General features: G+C 39.1%; 1 protein-coding gene across 4 annotated transcripts in view; it reads right to left on the bottom strand.

Moving 5' to 3' along the window:
• Positions 1-3449: 3449 nt before the first annotated feature.
• The window catches only part of dtnbp1b (dystrobrevin binding protein 1b), a 33183-nt gene continuing 23393 nt past the window's right edge, over positions 3450-13239 (bottom strand). For 2 of the 4 annotated variants that reach the window (XM_034892996.1, XM_034892995.1), the window contains exons 2-4: positions 9435-9602; positions 4908-5051; positions 3450-4262 (exon numbers count right to left, since the gene is read on the bottom strand). In XM_034892996.1, the coding sequence (XP_034748887.1) occupies positions 3937-4262; positions 4908-5051; positions 9435-9602 (638 nt within the window). In that variant the 3' untranslated portion in view covers positions 3450-3936. The remainder of the gene's footprint in view (positions 4263-4907; positions 5052-9434; positions 9603-13239) is intronic. The other 2 variants (XM_034892998.1, XM_034892997.1) reach the window with 1 other exon arrangement.

Genomic DNA, 13239 nt, shown 5'->3' with positions numbered 1-13239 from the left:
GGGGGGTTGGTGCCGCGAGGTAAAAACTTGAAAGACAGACATTGGTTTGTTGGTTGGCTATTTGTTTTTTCAAGTCCTATTTTGAATTTTAGCTTTGTTTTTTGCTAGTTTTATTTGCAAGAAGTCTTCTGTGTATTTTATTTTTTTTGTCATTGTGGATGTTTCTGTTCGTTGGTGGATATGAGAGGGGGGCAGAACTACAGCTGCTTGACCTGTGTAAGGTCACCGCTCAACTCACTTCCTGGTAGTATGGAGGGATCCCTCCTTCGCTAGCAAGTGAAAACTGTGCCTGATACTTGGCGAGGAGATCCATTTTATTGGTGCTGTTGGTTATAATTACTGTATAACACAAAAATAAGAAACATTTGGGGGTTAGCGCCTGCTATCGGCTAACCGCTAGCTCACGCACCCCCACCCCACAGGGCAGAAAGGCTTTCAGGCTTTTCTGGTTCTAGATGTGCAATCGTGTTAACATTCCATTCTTCCAGTCCTCTTGTTTCATCTGTACCAGTAAACATTAATTATTATATTATATTATAATTATTTTTTTGTGTTTTTTACTTTGTTGGTCTGATGTGTTATCTCAAGTAGAGCCACTAGTCAAAGAGTATAAAATGTGAAATCCAAGTTTTGGTTGTTTTTTTAAAATTGTCCTTTGTTTTTTGGCTTTAGCATTTTTTTCTCTTTTCCAGATATATGATGAGTTTAAAGAGAGGAAAAAGTCCAACACAAACAAAACATCAACTTTTTTTGTACATAATCCTGTAAATTACTTTAAATACTTGAGCCTTTTGCTGGGGTTAAGGAAGTGAGAAAGGAAGGAAGGAAGGACTAGAGAAGAGAAAAAGTTCCAGAGGAGAGTGGTTGATGAAGAAAAAGCCTTACATTTCCCTTTCTTCATCCGTGTGAGTTTGACGCTTACAGGGTTGCTCTGGTAGACGTGTATAAATAAAATTTAAGTGCTGCTTATATCACTAAGAAAGAAGATATCGAGTAGCCAACAACTGCCCCTCCCCAACCTAGTTTTCTTTGTTTAGCTTTACTTTTTTAAAGAAAAGGGAAAAAAATATGTTAAAAAAATGGGTTTTTACATTTTCATTACTGAAAATTCAACAAAAATGTAGTAGCTACTCATGTTGCACTGAGCTTGCCAGTGGTGACTGTCAAGGAAAAATCCTATTATCCAGTTTGTTGGTTGTCGTCCCTCACAGAAGACTGAACTGTTTTAGGACTATTTAATGAAATACCAAGTTGGGTGTTTTCAACATAAAACGGTGGTTGTCAAGTTTTTATGGCCTTACAATATATTTTATTCTGATGGGATTTTGTTTTTCATTTTTTGTGTTTGTTTCTTCCATTTTCTACAGTATAAACTACTTTCTCACAGTGGGGTCTCTGGTGACTTAATTTATTAGTGCCGCATCTCGGCCTTTCCCTCCACTCAGAAAGAGTGTCTCATGTTGGTTATATTGACAGTTTTTACTTTTGCAGTTTGTACTTGAGGTTTAATAAAAACTTACGACAATTCACTGTCTTTCCTTTGCAACCTGCTCGTGTCTATTTGTGTGCAAATGGTTTTGAAAGCTTCAGAATTCAAATTTGAAGTTCTTATCTGGTTGAGTCTTGTAACATTAAACCAAAATATTCTTTTTGCAGAGGTTTTCAGAGTGGGGCCTTTAAACTGTTTTAGGGAAGGCTTGGTAAGTATAAGTGAAACAATATTTTATTAGTTAACAAAAGATGATTTTTAAAGTGATAGTTCTGAGATAAAGTAGTCCACTTTCCCAGAGTCAGAAACATTTTTATGTATTTGATGTAGTTGGAAGTTAGGGAAGCCCACAGTCTTATAAGCAATAAGCAGCAGCAAGTGGGATAAACTACGAGCTTATTACTCTTTTAGCGTGCCACAAATTCTACACAAAACTGTCGGAGGGCCTGCAGTTCCTCATAACCTTAATAACAATGCAGTAGGATGACTGTCACACATCAATACCAGCAATGAACCAAAACATATGCTCTTAGGGCCCGATACAAGGATATAAGCACACAGTGTGAACTGCATGGTGCAGATGTGTTTAGGGTGTGTCCAAATCCACTTTTGCTAGTTTGATGGCAGAAAAGGGTTGTGATTAGTGTCTTCACGAATTCATTGGTGTGTTTTGGGCGTAATACCCTTTGAAAGCCAGGTGCTTTGGACCTTGGCGCTTTGCTATTATGATGGCAGGGTTTGCACCGTAATCATTTTACATGTAATCTTATATGTATAAAGTGTATATACTGTATAAAGCCACTGTATTTTGAAGCTTTCTATATTCACCTATCCATTCCCTTGCCATGTCTGCTTTCCATTTGTAAAATGCTCAGGCAGGACTGTACTGTAAATCAGGAGGGAGCACACGAGGGAAAACGCTAAATCCTGTTTACTTGTTCCTGAAATGCTGCGATGAAAATTAAACAATGCTGTGGGAGAAACATTTATTACCAACAAGTCAGAAACTGTAGGCAGGGGACAAGAAAGGAATCGGTAATGCGTTCACATCACACAACTATACAAAATATATCTGGATAAAGTTTAACCTTCTGGGTCCAGTGCATAGCACGCAGTCCAAACAGGGATTTGGTCCTCGTTCAAAAGGAGAAGTTCGCCCAAATATTATTGGTCAAAGGAATGGCAATGGGTAACTTTCCTGTGTGTGTGTGTGTGTGTGTGTTAAACAATTGATTTTATGGTACCTGCTTCATCTGTGGTCTCTCAGCTGTACAGTACTATGTGGTGTAGAACCCACTGCCAGGTGACTTATTGCTCCATGTTAAAGCCACTGGCAAAATAACTATTCTAAAATTGGTAGTTTACATTTAAAATATTGCATTTAAAATATAGAGTAATAAACCGGTTAAAGAAATTAAACAAGCTTTGTGGGTTTAGCTTATACGTAAAGTCATTAAACTAACATCCGTGTGCCCCCTGTACATCTTTTATCTATTTGTGCTAACTATTTAGCATTTTCTAAATTAAAGGGTCACTGCACATCATGCTAGGCTTTCCTAGCTCAAGTTTTGGGATATCAGAGAAATTGTTCTGTGACAGAGAGGTCTATCTGTCTGTGTAATATTCCTTATAACCAGGACATTGTTTCTGGTGAGACAAGATGCTGTTAAAAGTACTTTTTCACGAATTTTTGACGGAGAATATGTAAAACCTGGGCAAATAACATGGCAAGATACAACAAGAGGTAATGGGGGGTGACAACATGCAGTTCAAAGAAAACTTACTTTTTCTCTTTAAAAATGTATTTTCCTTACATGGCCTGCAATTAGTTATAAAAGGAAAATGCCTTAAACCTGACAGAGCTGGAGATTATGTCTTTTATGTTTGGCAAGTATTTGGTACGAAACACCAGCATATATTCCTATCCTGCAAAAGTTTCACCAGTCTCCAACAAATATGCTGTATTAATGCTCAACAGCTGCAGTTTAGTTAATAGGTGTTAGCATGAAAATATGAATACAAAGATCTGCAAAAGGGACACGGATGATTTTAGTGCACACTGGTACTTCCCCACTTATTAGCAACAGGCTTGTCTCAACATGCACAAACACAAAAACAGAATATTACAGCTTCTTCTGAATAATGTCAAACTATTATTGTGCATGTTAAGCCATGCAATGCTATGATGCTAAAAAGAAACTCTAACCAATTTTATAGAACTCTTATAATTATACTCTCTTATTAAGATTGAATACTCATCAGTAATCACTAATCGGGGGTTTTAAGGCAAGGTCATGTGGCAGTTAGTGCAACCTCAGTGTTGTTCCTTTCACACGTTTTTTTCAGTATGAAAATTTGAGATGGAAGCTAATATTATTAATCATCTCAGTTTGATTTTACAGGTGTGTGTGTGTGTTTGTGTGTGTTTAAATTCAGTCCATGTGTCTTCAAACCTTCGGCCTGCTTGCCTCACTGTCTTTGCTGGTCTGGTCCTGTTGGTCCACCCCGTCCACCAACGCTGTATCAGGGTGCACCTCCTCTTCGTCCAGTGTCACCACCACGGGGGCCCTTCTCCTCCTTGCTCCAACACCTCCACCTTCTCCTTGCTCAGTCTCCTCGTCATCCTCCTCGTCCTCGTCCTCTTCCCCGGCCTCTGTGTCCTGGCTGGCTGAGTCGGTGCAGGTGGATGAAAGGGAAGAAAGCTTGTGGCGTAGCTCAGCCTGGGTGGGAACCTGGAGGCTAATCTCTGTGGTAAAGGACTCAACATCTGGACCTTGGAGAAAAAGGTTTCACTTAGATAACTTTTTTGTTTGAAAAAAGGTAATTTACCAGGAAAGGATGGGAGTTGTGGTAGGTAGGCGGATAAGTAATGCAGCAGTGGCATGCTCCTCTAGTCATATCTTAGACGAACAGCTGCAACTAAATGAGAGCATTGTTGTAATTCCTTCATGGGTTTCATTTAAACTTTTCCCAAGCTAAGTTGCCTACGGACATTAATTTTATTCATTTATTTTTAGTTGCCTACAGACATATACAATGCAGCAGAGATTTAATTGCATCAAATATAATTTCCCAAGCAGACGTGGACAGATGGTGTCACACTGTTCCTGTCAATCTTAGGAGACACATATTTCTGCTTCAACGTATTCTTTCATCTGGATTAGCCGTAGAAAGTTACTCCACTTTGGTAATTAAGTGTTGTATGAGTTATATACTGTCAGGGATGTCGGACTGGGGGGGGAAAGGGGACTGAGTACCCAGAGCCCTCATGTGAGAAGGGCCCAAAAAGAGGCTAGAATGAAAAGCTGTGGATGTGGGGAGGGCTCATAGAAAACGCCTTTTAACAGGGCCCAGAATTTTGTGCTAAGCCCCTGTGTACTGTATGTAGTAGTGGATGTGTGTGTGTGCGCCCACCTACCTGTGACAGGTGAGGCAGTACTGTTGTCCTCTCCCCCAGAGTGCAGAAACACATCCAGGGCTTCGTGGTCAGACATGTCCATCAGATCCATCTGCTCCAGCATGTCCACGTTCACCTCCATGGATGACATGCTTCCTATTGGCTCTGGACACAACATGTGACAGCAATCTATTAGCCCCACACATTATTGAGGAAGGCAGCATCAAGGGGCTGAGTCCAGGATAACATTGAGTTTTTTTTTCAATCCAAAATTTACCAAGCAGAAGCAAATGGGCACATTCAAGCTGGATGGCATTTGAAATGAGTAAGCACATTAATAACATTTTGTGATCCAGAGCATTACGACAATAATGAATTGCCAGGTGTCACTGTATGTGGGAAGCTGTACATGAAGGTGAAAAGCAACATCTACATCATTAAAGAATAGGTTCACATTTTTTTTCTAAATAATCGTAATACTCAAATGCTAACATTAACATTGAAAGAGTGATTGGTTGTTAAAGTCCTTACTCCTATTCATAGTGGTCGTGAGAAGATCCCTGCCTGACACAACAACAAAAGATGTGCGACTTAAATTTAGCTGAGGCTAATATAAGGCTTCAGCGGTTTCAATTTGTGACATGGAGTGAGTATCTTCCAAAGTTAATGTACAAATTTGAGTACAGTTTAAAGGTACGGAGTTCTGTGAAAACCCCTCTTTGTTTTCCTAGCTGAACCTCTACTAACACAAGGAGGGAATTTCATACTAAAAAGACCAACTGGACGATGCCTAGTTGATTTGACCAGCTTAGACTGTTTGATATGTATATACAGTATATGAAGCTTGATATAAGTTTGGCTACAAAAATATACAAAATTACACAGAACGTTAAGTAGCATGAAATATAAATACTCAAATAAAGTTCAAGTTACTCATAATTGCACTTAATGTAAGTACAGAACCTGAGTTAGAACCTACATTCCTTCACCTGAGAGGAGGGACAAATGCAGTAAACATCATCTGTTTCGATCTACATACTGCATGGGCATGCAAGTATTGATTTAAGACGGACTTAAAAAAATGTGAACCTAGAAGTGGACGGATTTCAATGGCTCAGAAGCAAAGAAACTCCTGAAAGATAACTGAAATAAACACATTCATGTTTTACCGGTTAAAATTATTGGAATCAACCTTAGAAACTAAGAAATTCTACTGGTACCCACATGTATATTTCAGGTCTGGGTAAAACACCTTAAAATTGAATTCATGTACTATGAAAGGATAGATCATAAACCCAGGATACAACTAAATCACTGGAAACTCCTCTTCTATCCCCAGCTAACACGTTAACTACTACAGTCCTGGATTCACCACCTTGCAGGGGTATAAACGCCCCTGTTTAATATCATGATGTAATGCATGCATCACAAACAGCCAGTCAGTGCACTGTGGGGATGAAAGGGGGGGGTGGGGTCAGAGTTGCGAGCACAAGAGGAAGAAGGGAGGTGATTGGTCGGCACACAGCAGAAGATGCCATTGGCTACCGTACCTCAAGGAAATGAGGAGAGCAGAGGAGGGCAGCACAGGGGGGAGAGCAGAATAAAGAGTAAAGAAAGAGAGAAAGAAGGGAAATGTTATTTCGGGACTGCCCCAAAGGTCTCCCCCCTGTCCTTTTAGTAGCAACACAAGATCACACACTAGTGAGTATCATATTTTCAGATCACTCAACCTCGGTAATTCCTTTGATTGTCCACAAATGTACGTAACACACATTTAAAGTGATTCATATGTATATTATGTAGATGATGTAACACACAAACCCGGATGGATTTAATGTGTATACACATACATGGACATGCTGTGTGTCATTACTCACTCACACACATATTACTAAATTGGTGTATAAAATCTAACATTTTTTCTCCTCTCTCCTTCTCTGTGGTGTTTTATGTGACACATCTTTAAAGTATGAAGTCACTTCTCATGTGCATTTCCACATCTTGCCTGTCAGCTCTGCAATTATTTCAGGTTTTTTTAACAATGCATACTAATAATACATAAAAAATGTAAGATTTGCCAGAATTAGACGAAAGGCTATTTTTACATCTGATGTCCCTGGACAATGTCACACCTGAAAAGATAAAATAATTATAATAGTACATATAGGTTTAACCCAATACAAGTAAAATTGACTATAACGTAACAAAAAAAGCATGCGATACCACATAGCTAGGACAATAACAAACAACAAGTTTAACCTTTCTAAACATAAAATGAACCTGACCATCACAAGGGCATAGCACAAGTGGCATAAACAGGCAGGACAGGAAAGACAAAATAGCAGCAAGATTTAGTGTCTACATGTAATGTTGACAGTCCTGATTACCTGTCAGCCAATTCTTTAAGTTTGAAAATTCATAATTTGAATTGGAATGAGGTTCCATTCACGAGCAGCCCTGACTGAAAAAGCTGTTTGACCAAATGCAGTATTCCTTTACGGGACATTGCAGTCACCTCTTGCTGCACTCCTTGTAGATCTGTAAGTAACTGGTACTCTGTTTACAAACTGGCTCAATACACAAGGAGCCAGTGCATGTAAAATTTTGTATAAAAGACAGATGAAATGAAAAAAAATGCACACACACACACACACACACACACACACACACACACACACACACACACAAACCAATACTATGACTATGTTACAAAAGTCTTGGCCCAAAAAGCACTGTGTTGAGATCATAATTTCCATGTGACTGCCTCCAACATGTTCTTCTTTTAGCCTCACTGTGACCTTGCCTAAAAGGTTCTCCTGCTGTGAAGGACTGTTTTGCCTTTAGTGAGATTGCAGAGACTGTGTGTGTGTGTGTGTGTGTGTGTGTGTGTGTGTGTGTGTGTATAAAACCCTTGAGATTGGCTTTTGATGGCTTGCTGGTTTATGACATCTGCAGCCCTCCTCTCTTTTTCTCAACTATCTCCTCTCAGATTATTCTCTGTATCTTTCTCCCCTCTTGTGTCCAGCTGTATCTTTGCTCTTCAGTGGCACTGGCCTGCAGTAGGGATTTGTAGCTGTGTGAAGGATTAAAAAGTTGCAATGTGCTGTGTTATTGAGCTCTCACACCATTGCCTTGTTTTCAGATGTTTTTTAACCAGAAATATGATGCGAACTCCCTCTGTAACTAAACCAATTATGATTTTAATTGGTCTGTTGTGGATTTTTGTTGCGCAACCCACATGCTTGCCTTTGTACTGTGAATCACATAATTTGAAGTGTGAAGCGTAATGTAAACATGTCCTCTGTCTGTTTTACTGTGAATGAATGTAGGCAACACAAGATAGTGACTATGAGCTAATGAGCTGTGAATGTTCCACTCACTGCACCTTAAAGTGCTCATGTTATGCTATTTTTGTTGTACTACACATTGCTGCAGCTCCTCTTATTACGCTTTTCAGTGTGTTGAGCTCTCTGTTTTAGCTACCGAGTGAGGCATCCCACTGTTCCATCTTTTTTTGGAAGTCGTACATATGCAGTAGCTAGGTAACGACAACTAGCCATTAAGAAGCAGAGTATGAGGGCGTGCCGCGGCAGCAGCTAGGCGAGTATAACATGTTACAAAGTGACGTAGGTTTGTCACGGAAGTCAAAGTTGGACTACAATAGAGCTGTGTGTAGCAGTTTGTTAATAGTGTTTTCTGTTGAACATGGTAAGTCCCTTTGGGGCGGACTTTGGGCTTTTTATCTTTGTTAACCTAATATGCACAAAAAAAGATGTGTAACAAACAACAGGAAAGGGAAAAAGCCAAAAAGCCATATATGAACACTTTAAACCTGCCTGTGGGGATTCTTTTGTCGTGGAGATTATAAAAAACACAACATTCAAAATAAACGAAACAGGAAATAAACAAACAAACACAGTACAAATATAAGTCTCTCCCTCTCCTCTCCTAAGTCTCTTTCCTTTCACTTTACAATCCTCTCTAATAAGCCATTTCAAGAGGATTAAGGGGGCAGAATAGATAAGTAAAAGAAGAAGAAAAATCACATTGCAAACTCTGGGCAAGTAGAGTACATCTTTTAGTGCAGGTTCTCATGCAGTCCCTCATTTCAGCACATCCTTTGGGTATTTTAGCAAAGGCTTTAGGCAGTAATACATGGGGTAAACTGCAGCAAGATTCTATTACAATCCCAGTGGAAGACTACATTTATATGGCGCTGTGGCATCTTTCAAAGTAATGGCTATACTTGTGTGTTTAGCGACAAGCACTCAGGAGTGTGCAGCCTCGCTGCAGAAAGCTATTATGGCTCAATCATGTGATATGCAGTTGAAGTGTGATGGTTTCAGGACTTTGGACCTAATTCATTTGACTGCTGGATAACTTTGCCTTCCCCCTTGAATAAGTAACAGACACAACAGCCAAACCAATTATTTTACCCTTTGTAGGCCTCAGACCAAAATAAATGCTACACTTCAAGCTGTTTGAATATAATCAAAGACCATAACTGGTATCTGAAGAACTTTTGACCTCACCACTCCTCCTTCTCACCTCTCCTTTCAGCAATCTGCAGGTAGCCAGTGGATAGGTACTGCTCCATGTCTTGCTGAAAGGCCTCCTCAAAGAACTTCTGTCTCTCTTTTAGCTTGACTTGGGGGGCTGTGGCCCCTCCTTGGTCTGCCCCAGGGACTCTCTGTGCATGCTCTGCATCTTGCTCCACTAGAAAAAAAGAGAGATAAAGGTTTTTAAAGTTTGCATTTTGTGTTAAGTGCTGGACATGAGGCAAAACATGACATAACTGTCAAATGCAGGGTAATGTCAACCCTGAAATACCACCAAAATACAGAACATTTTCACTTGGGTCAAGTTCCATTTGCTGTCAAATGAAATTCACAAGAAACTCTTCACAATCTTTCTGACCTCATGAAAGGAAAAAAATTGCCTCCTTTTTAACACAGTCAAAACAAAACTTAATTATACATGTTATCTTACAAATTTCTCTTACCCAAACACTTTCATCTGAAACTACAAAATACGTTTTCTGCAGAAAATCATTGTGAATGCTGAAAAGCTAAATTGCTAACTGCTAAACTGGATTGATGGTTTAATTGTGTAAGATGAAGGTGAGACAGTGATAATATGTGGTTGGTAAAGTAGGAATGGTTTTGAAAGTCTTTGTACAGGTACAAGCATTTAATTAATACTATAATGAGGAGATAATTTAGCGGGCAGTACAGTATAACCCTGATGTGTTATTGTGCAGTGCCGTCCTAACTCTGAAGTTCCTGTCTTCCACACGGTGTATTTAAACTCATGCTGGAAGCATTATGTTCCGCTGAACCTTAAACAAAGATATTGCAGGCACCGTGAACACAGATACTAAAGCCTAGTTCAGCCTGTCTCTCTCTCTGGGCGGTATGTTGAACTGTTTCCGGCTCACCGACCTCCAAAAGAACACAGTCCTGAATCAAAACATTCCTTTATCATTTAGCTGCCTGTATATACTCCCTGAATCCGTAGACAGAAGAACATAACTATACATTGACAGATTTGGTATTAGAGACTGGCCGGATATTCTCATCCCCTGACCTCTGACCTATCAATGACCTGATGTTGTCTTAGCTTTTCCTTTGTCTTCTCCAACCACAATATGACGTTTCTGAAAATTCAGCCACAGGTGTGTCAAAAAAGTTATAAAAAATTAAGTTAATTTGTTAAGTAAGGTTCAGCAGCAGGACCGCACAAGCGCAGTCAGGCACGTGTCTCTGATTGCTTGACCCACCCTCCCTTTCCCTCTCCTTCATCCATCTTACCCCTCTTCCCTTCCTTTTGCACATTCCTCTCATTTCTCTTCTAGGTACGGTCTGGGGGTCTTTAAACATTTCGGGCGAAAACTGCTTCTGAGACGGAACCCCCACTCTGAGTCTCCTCCACCCGGTCATCCCACATCCTCCCAGACCAGCCATCAGATGACATCCACATCAATCTGCACATTCATAATGTTCATCTGCACATTCATAATTTTCACAAAATCTTTAACTAACACATGGTTGTGGCATGGTCCATGCCAGTGAAAGTACATTGAAAAAAGTTATTAAAAAAGTCATAGTATTTATGTTGAAATAAGTAATCAAAAAGTCATAGTATAACATGTTGAAAAAACTGATAAAAAAGTCACAGAACAGCATGTCAAAAAAACTGATAAAAAAGTCACAGAACAGCTTGTCAAAAAACAATTAAAAGTCAATGTGTAGTATATCAAAGAGAGTCAGACTGGGTTTCAAACCTGGGCCAGCGTCTGCAGTTCCCACCTGCTAGTGCTATTTGGAGCGCTGGTAACCACTAGGTCATTGGGACACTAAAGCAAGAAAGTTGAAAACATTTATAGCATAATGTGTACAGCATATCAAAAAAAGAGAAAAAAGTCATAGTATAGGATGTCAACAACATTGAATAAAAAAGTCATAGCATGCTCAAGCAAGCAGGCTAGCACCCTAAAAGTCTTCGCCACAGCCAGAAATAATGCTACTAAAGCAAGCTATCACATTGCTAATTGCATTGCAAAAAGGGGAAGTTGGTCACTGATGGAGAATATGTAAAGGAGGCTTTCATCTGTAGCTCAGATGTTTTGTTTGATGGCTTACCAAACAAAGAGACAATAAAATCAAAAATAAAAGAACTTCTGGCTGACTTTCCTTGTCAGCCAGAAGTGTTGAACAACGCATCGGGAAAATGGCAGAAAACACAAGAGCACAGCAGACAAGTGGTTTGAAAGAAGCTATGGTAATTAGCGTCCCACTTGATGAGAGTGTGGATGTCATTAACATATCCTGTTTGGCAGTCATGGCGAGATACGATGATGTGACTACATGAGAGGAACTCTGTTGCTTAAAGCCAAAGTTTGAAACAAAAAATGGTGAGGACTTTCTCAGAGGTTTTTGGGAGCATGTTGAGGAGCGAGGGATTTACATTTCAAGATTTTTGCTCCCGCCCCTTGGAAAACAGCGGGGAGCAATCACATTAATCGATGAACAGTTGGTCACCCCATCATCAAACTTCACTGCGTAACACACCAAATTCAGATCTTAATGAAACTTCATAGTTAAGCTCTAACACACCAACAGTTCATGGCTCTGCTCGAGGGAATGAACTGCGCATACAAAAATATCCCTCTCAGTTTTGGACATGTACGAAATATGGGTTGCTTTTTTTGAAAAGCTTACAATTCTTTCAAGCGACATTGCCACCTCCACTTTCCACTACTTCAGACACTTAAGGAAGCTGTCCAAGGAGCACAGCACCAGCACCGCTGAAATATGAAAATCCATCAGGAGGCTTGGGTCTGAGTTTACAGCACAATTTCCGAAATTATAAATATAATGTGAGAATATGGGGAATAATTTCCTCATGGGAACAATGAACATGAACGAACGAACTAACAAGTATTCCTGAAAATCCTGAGAAATTAACTCAGATGTCGATATTTCATGAGCATGGCAGCATTATTTTATAGTTCTCATATTTCTGTTTTTTACTCTTAATTCTCCTGTTTTGACTTTTACTGCCATTGTAACTAAGTGAAGTTTGAGATAATAATCACGATTGGCGTAATGTTGGTAAGATTAATGATTTCAACTCAGATGTGGATGTTTTCATGAGAATGGCAGCTTTGTATCATACTCCAGATATACAGCTATGACAATGTCCTGACTGTGAGAAATAAATGTTATAAAATGTTGCTGTGGAATAAAATTACAGATTCCCCGGATGTAAAACTTTGATGTAATGTCATTTTTAAACTTAATGTTGACATGGCACACTAATCAACAATACACTTTGAAAAGGGCACTTCATATCAAAAAGGTTGCCAACCCCTGGTATAGTATGTCAAAAAAAAGTTATAAAATGTCATAGAATAGCATGTTGAAAAAAGTGATAAAAAAAGTTACAGTACAGCATGTTGAAAAAAAGTCATAGCATACCATGTCAAAAAAATGATAAAAAGTCATAGTAAAGCATATTGAAAAAAAAATTATGGCATAGCATGTCTAAACAAGCGGTAAAAAAGTCAGAACCTGCCAAAAAAACTTAAGTTTAACTTACTGATGCTATTTTGAGAAGTTGTTAACCACTAGGTCACTGTGATTCATAGTGTAGCAAGTCGAAAAAAGTGGGGAAACATAAGTTTTGTCAAAAATTGACAAAAAAGTAATACAAAGATCTAGAACAGCATGTGCAAATTTGATAGAAAAGTCATATTATAACATGTCTAAAAAGTGATAAAAAAGTCGCGTATAGTATGTTGAAAAAATGTATAGTATAACATGTCAACAAAAGTGGTGAAAAGTAATTATAG

The sequence above is a fragment of the Etheostoma cragini genome, chromosome 14 (assembly GCF_013103735.1).
Source record: "Etheostoma cragini isolate CJK2018 chromosome 14, CSU_Ecrag_1.0, whole genome shotgun sequence".
NCBI classification, from domain to species: domain Eukaryota; kingdom Metazoa; phylum Chordata; class Actinopteri; order Perciformes; family Percidae; genus Etheostoma; species Etheostoma cragini.
The sequence above is the reverse complement of the archived record's forward strand: the minus strand, read 5'-3'. Positions and strand labels throughout refer to the sequence as shown.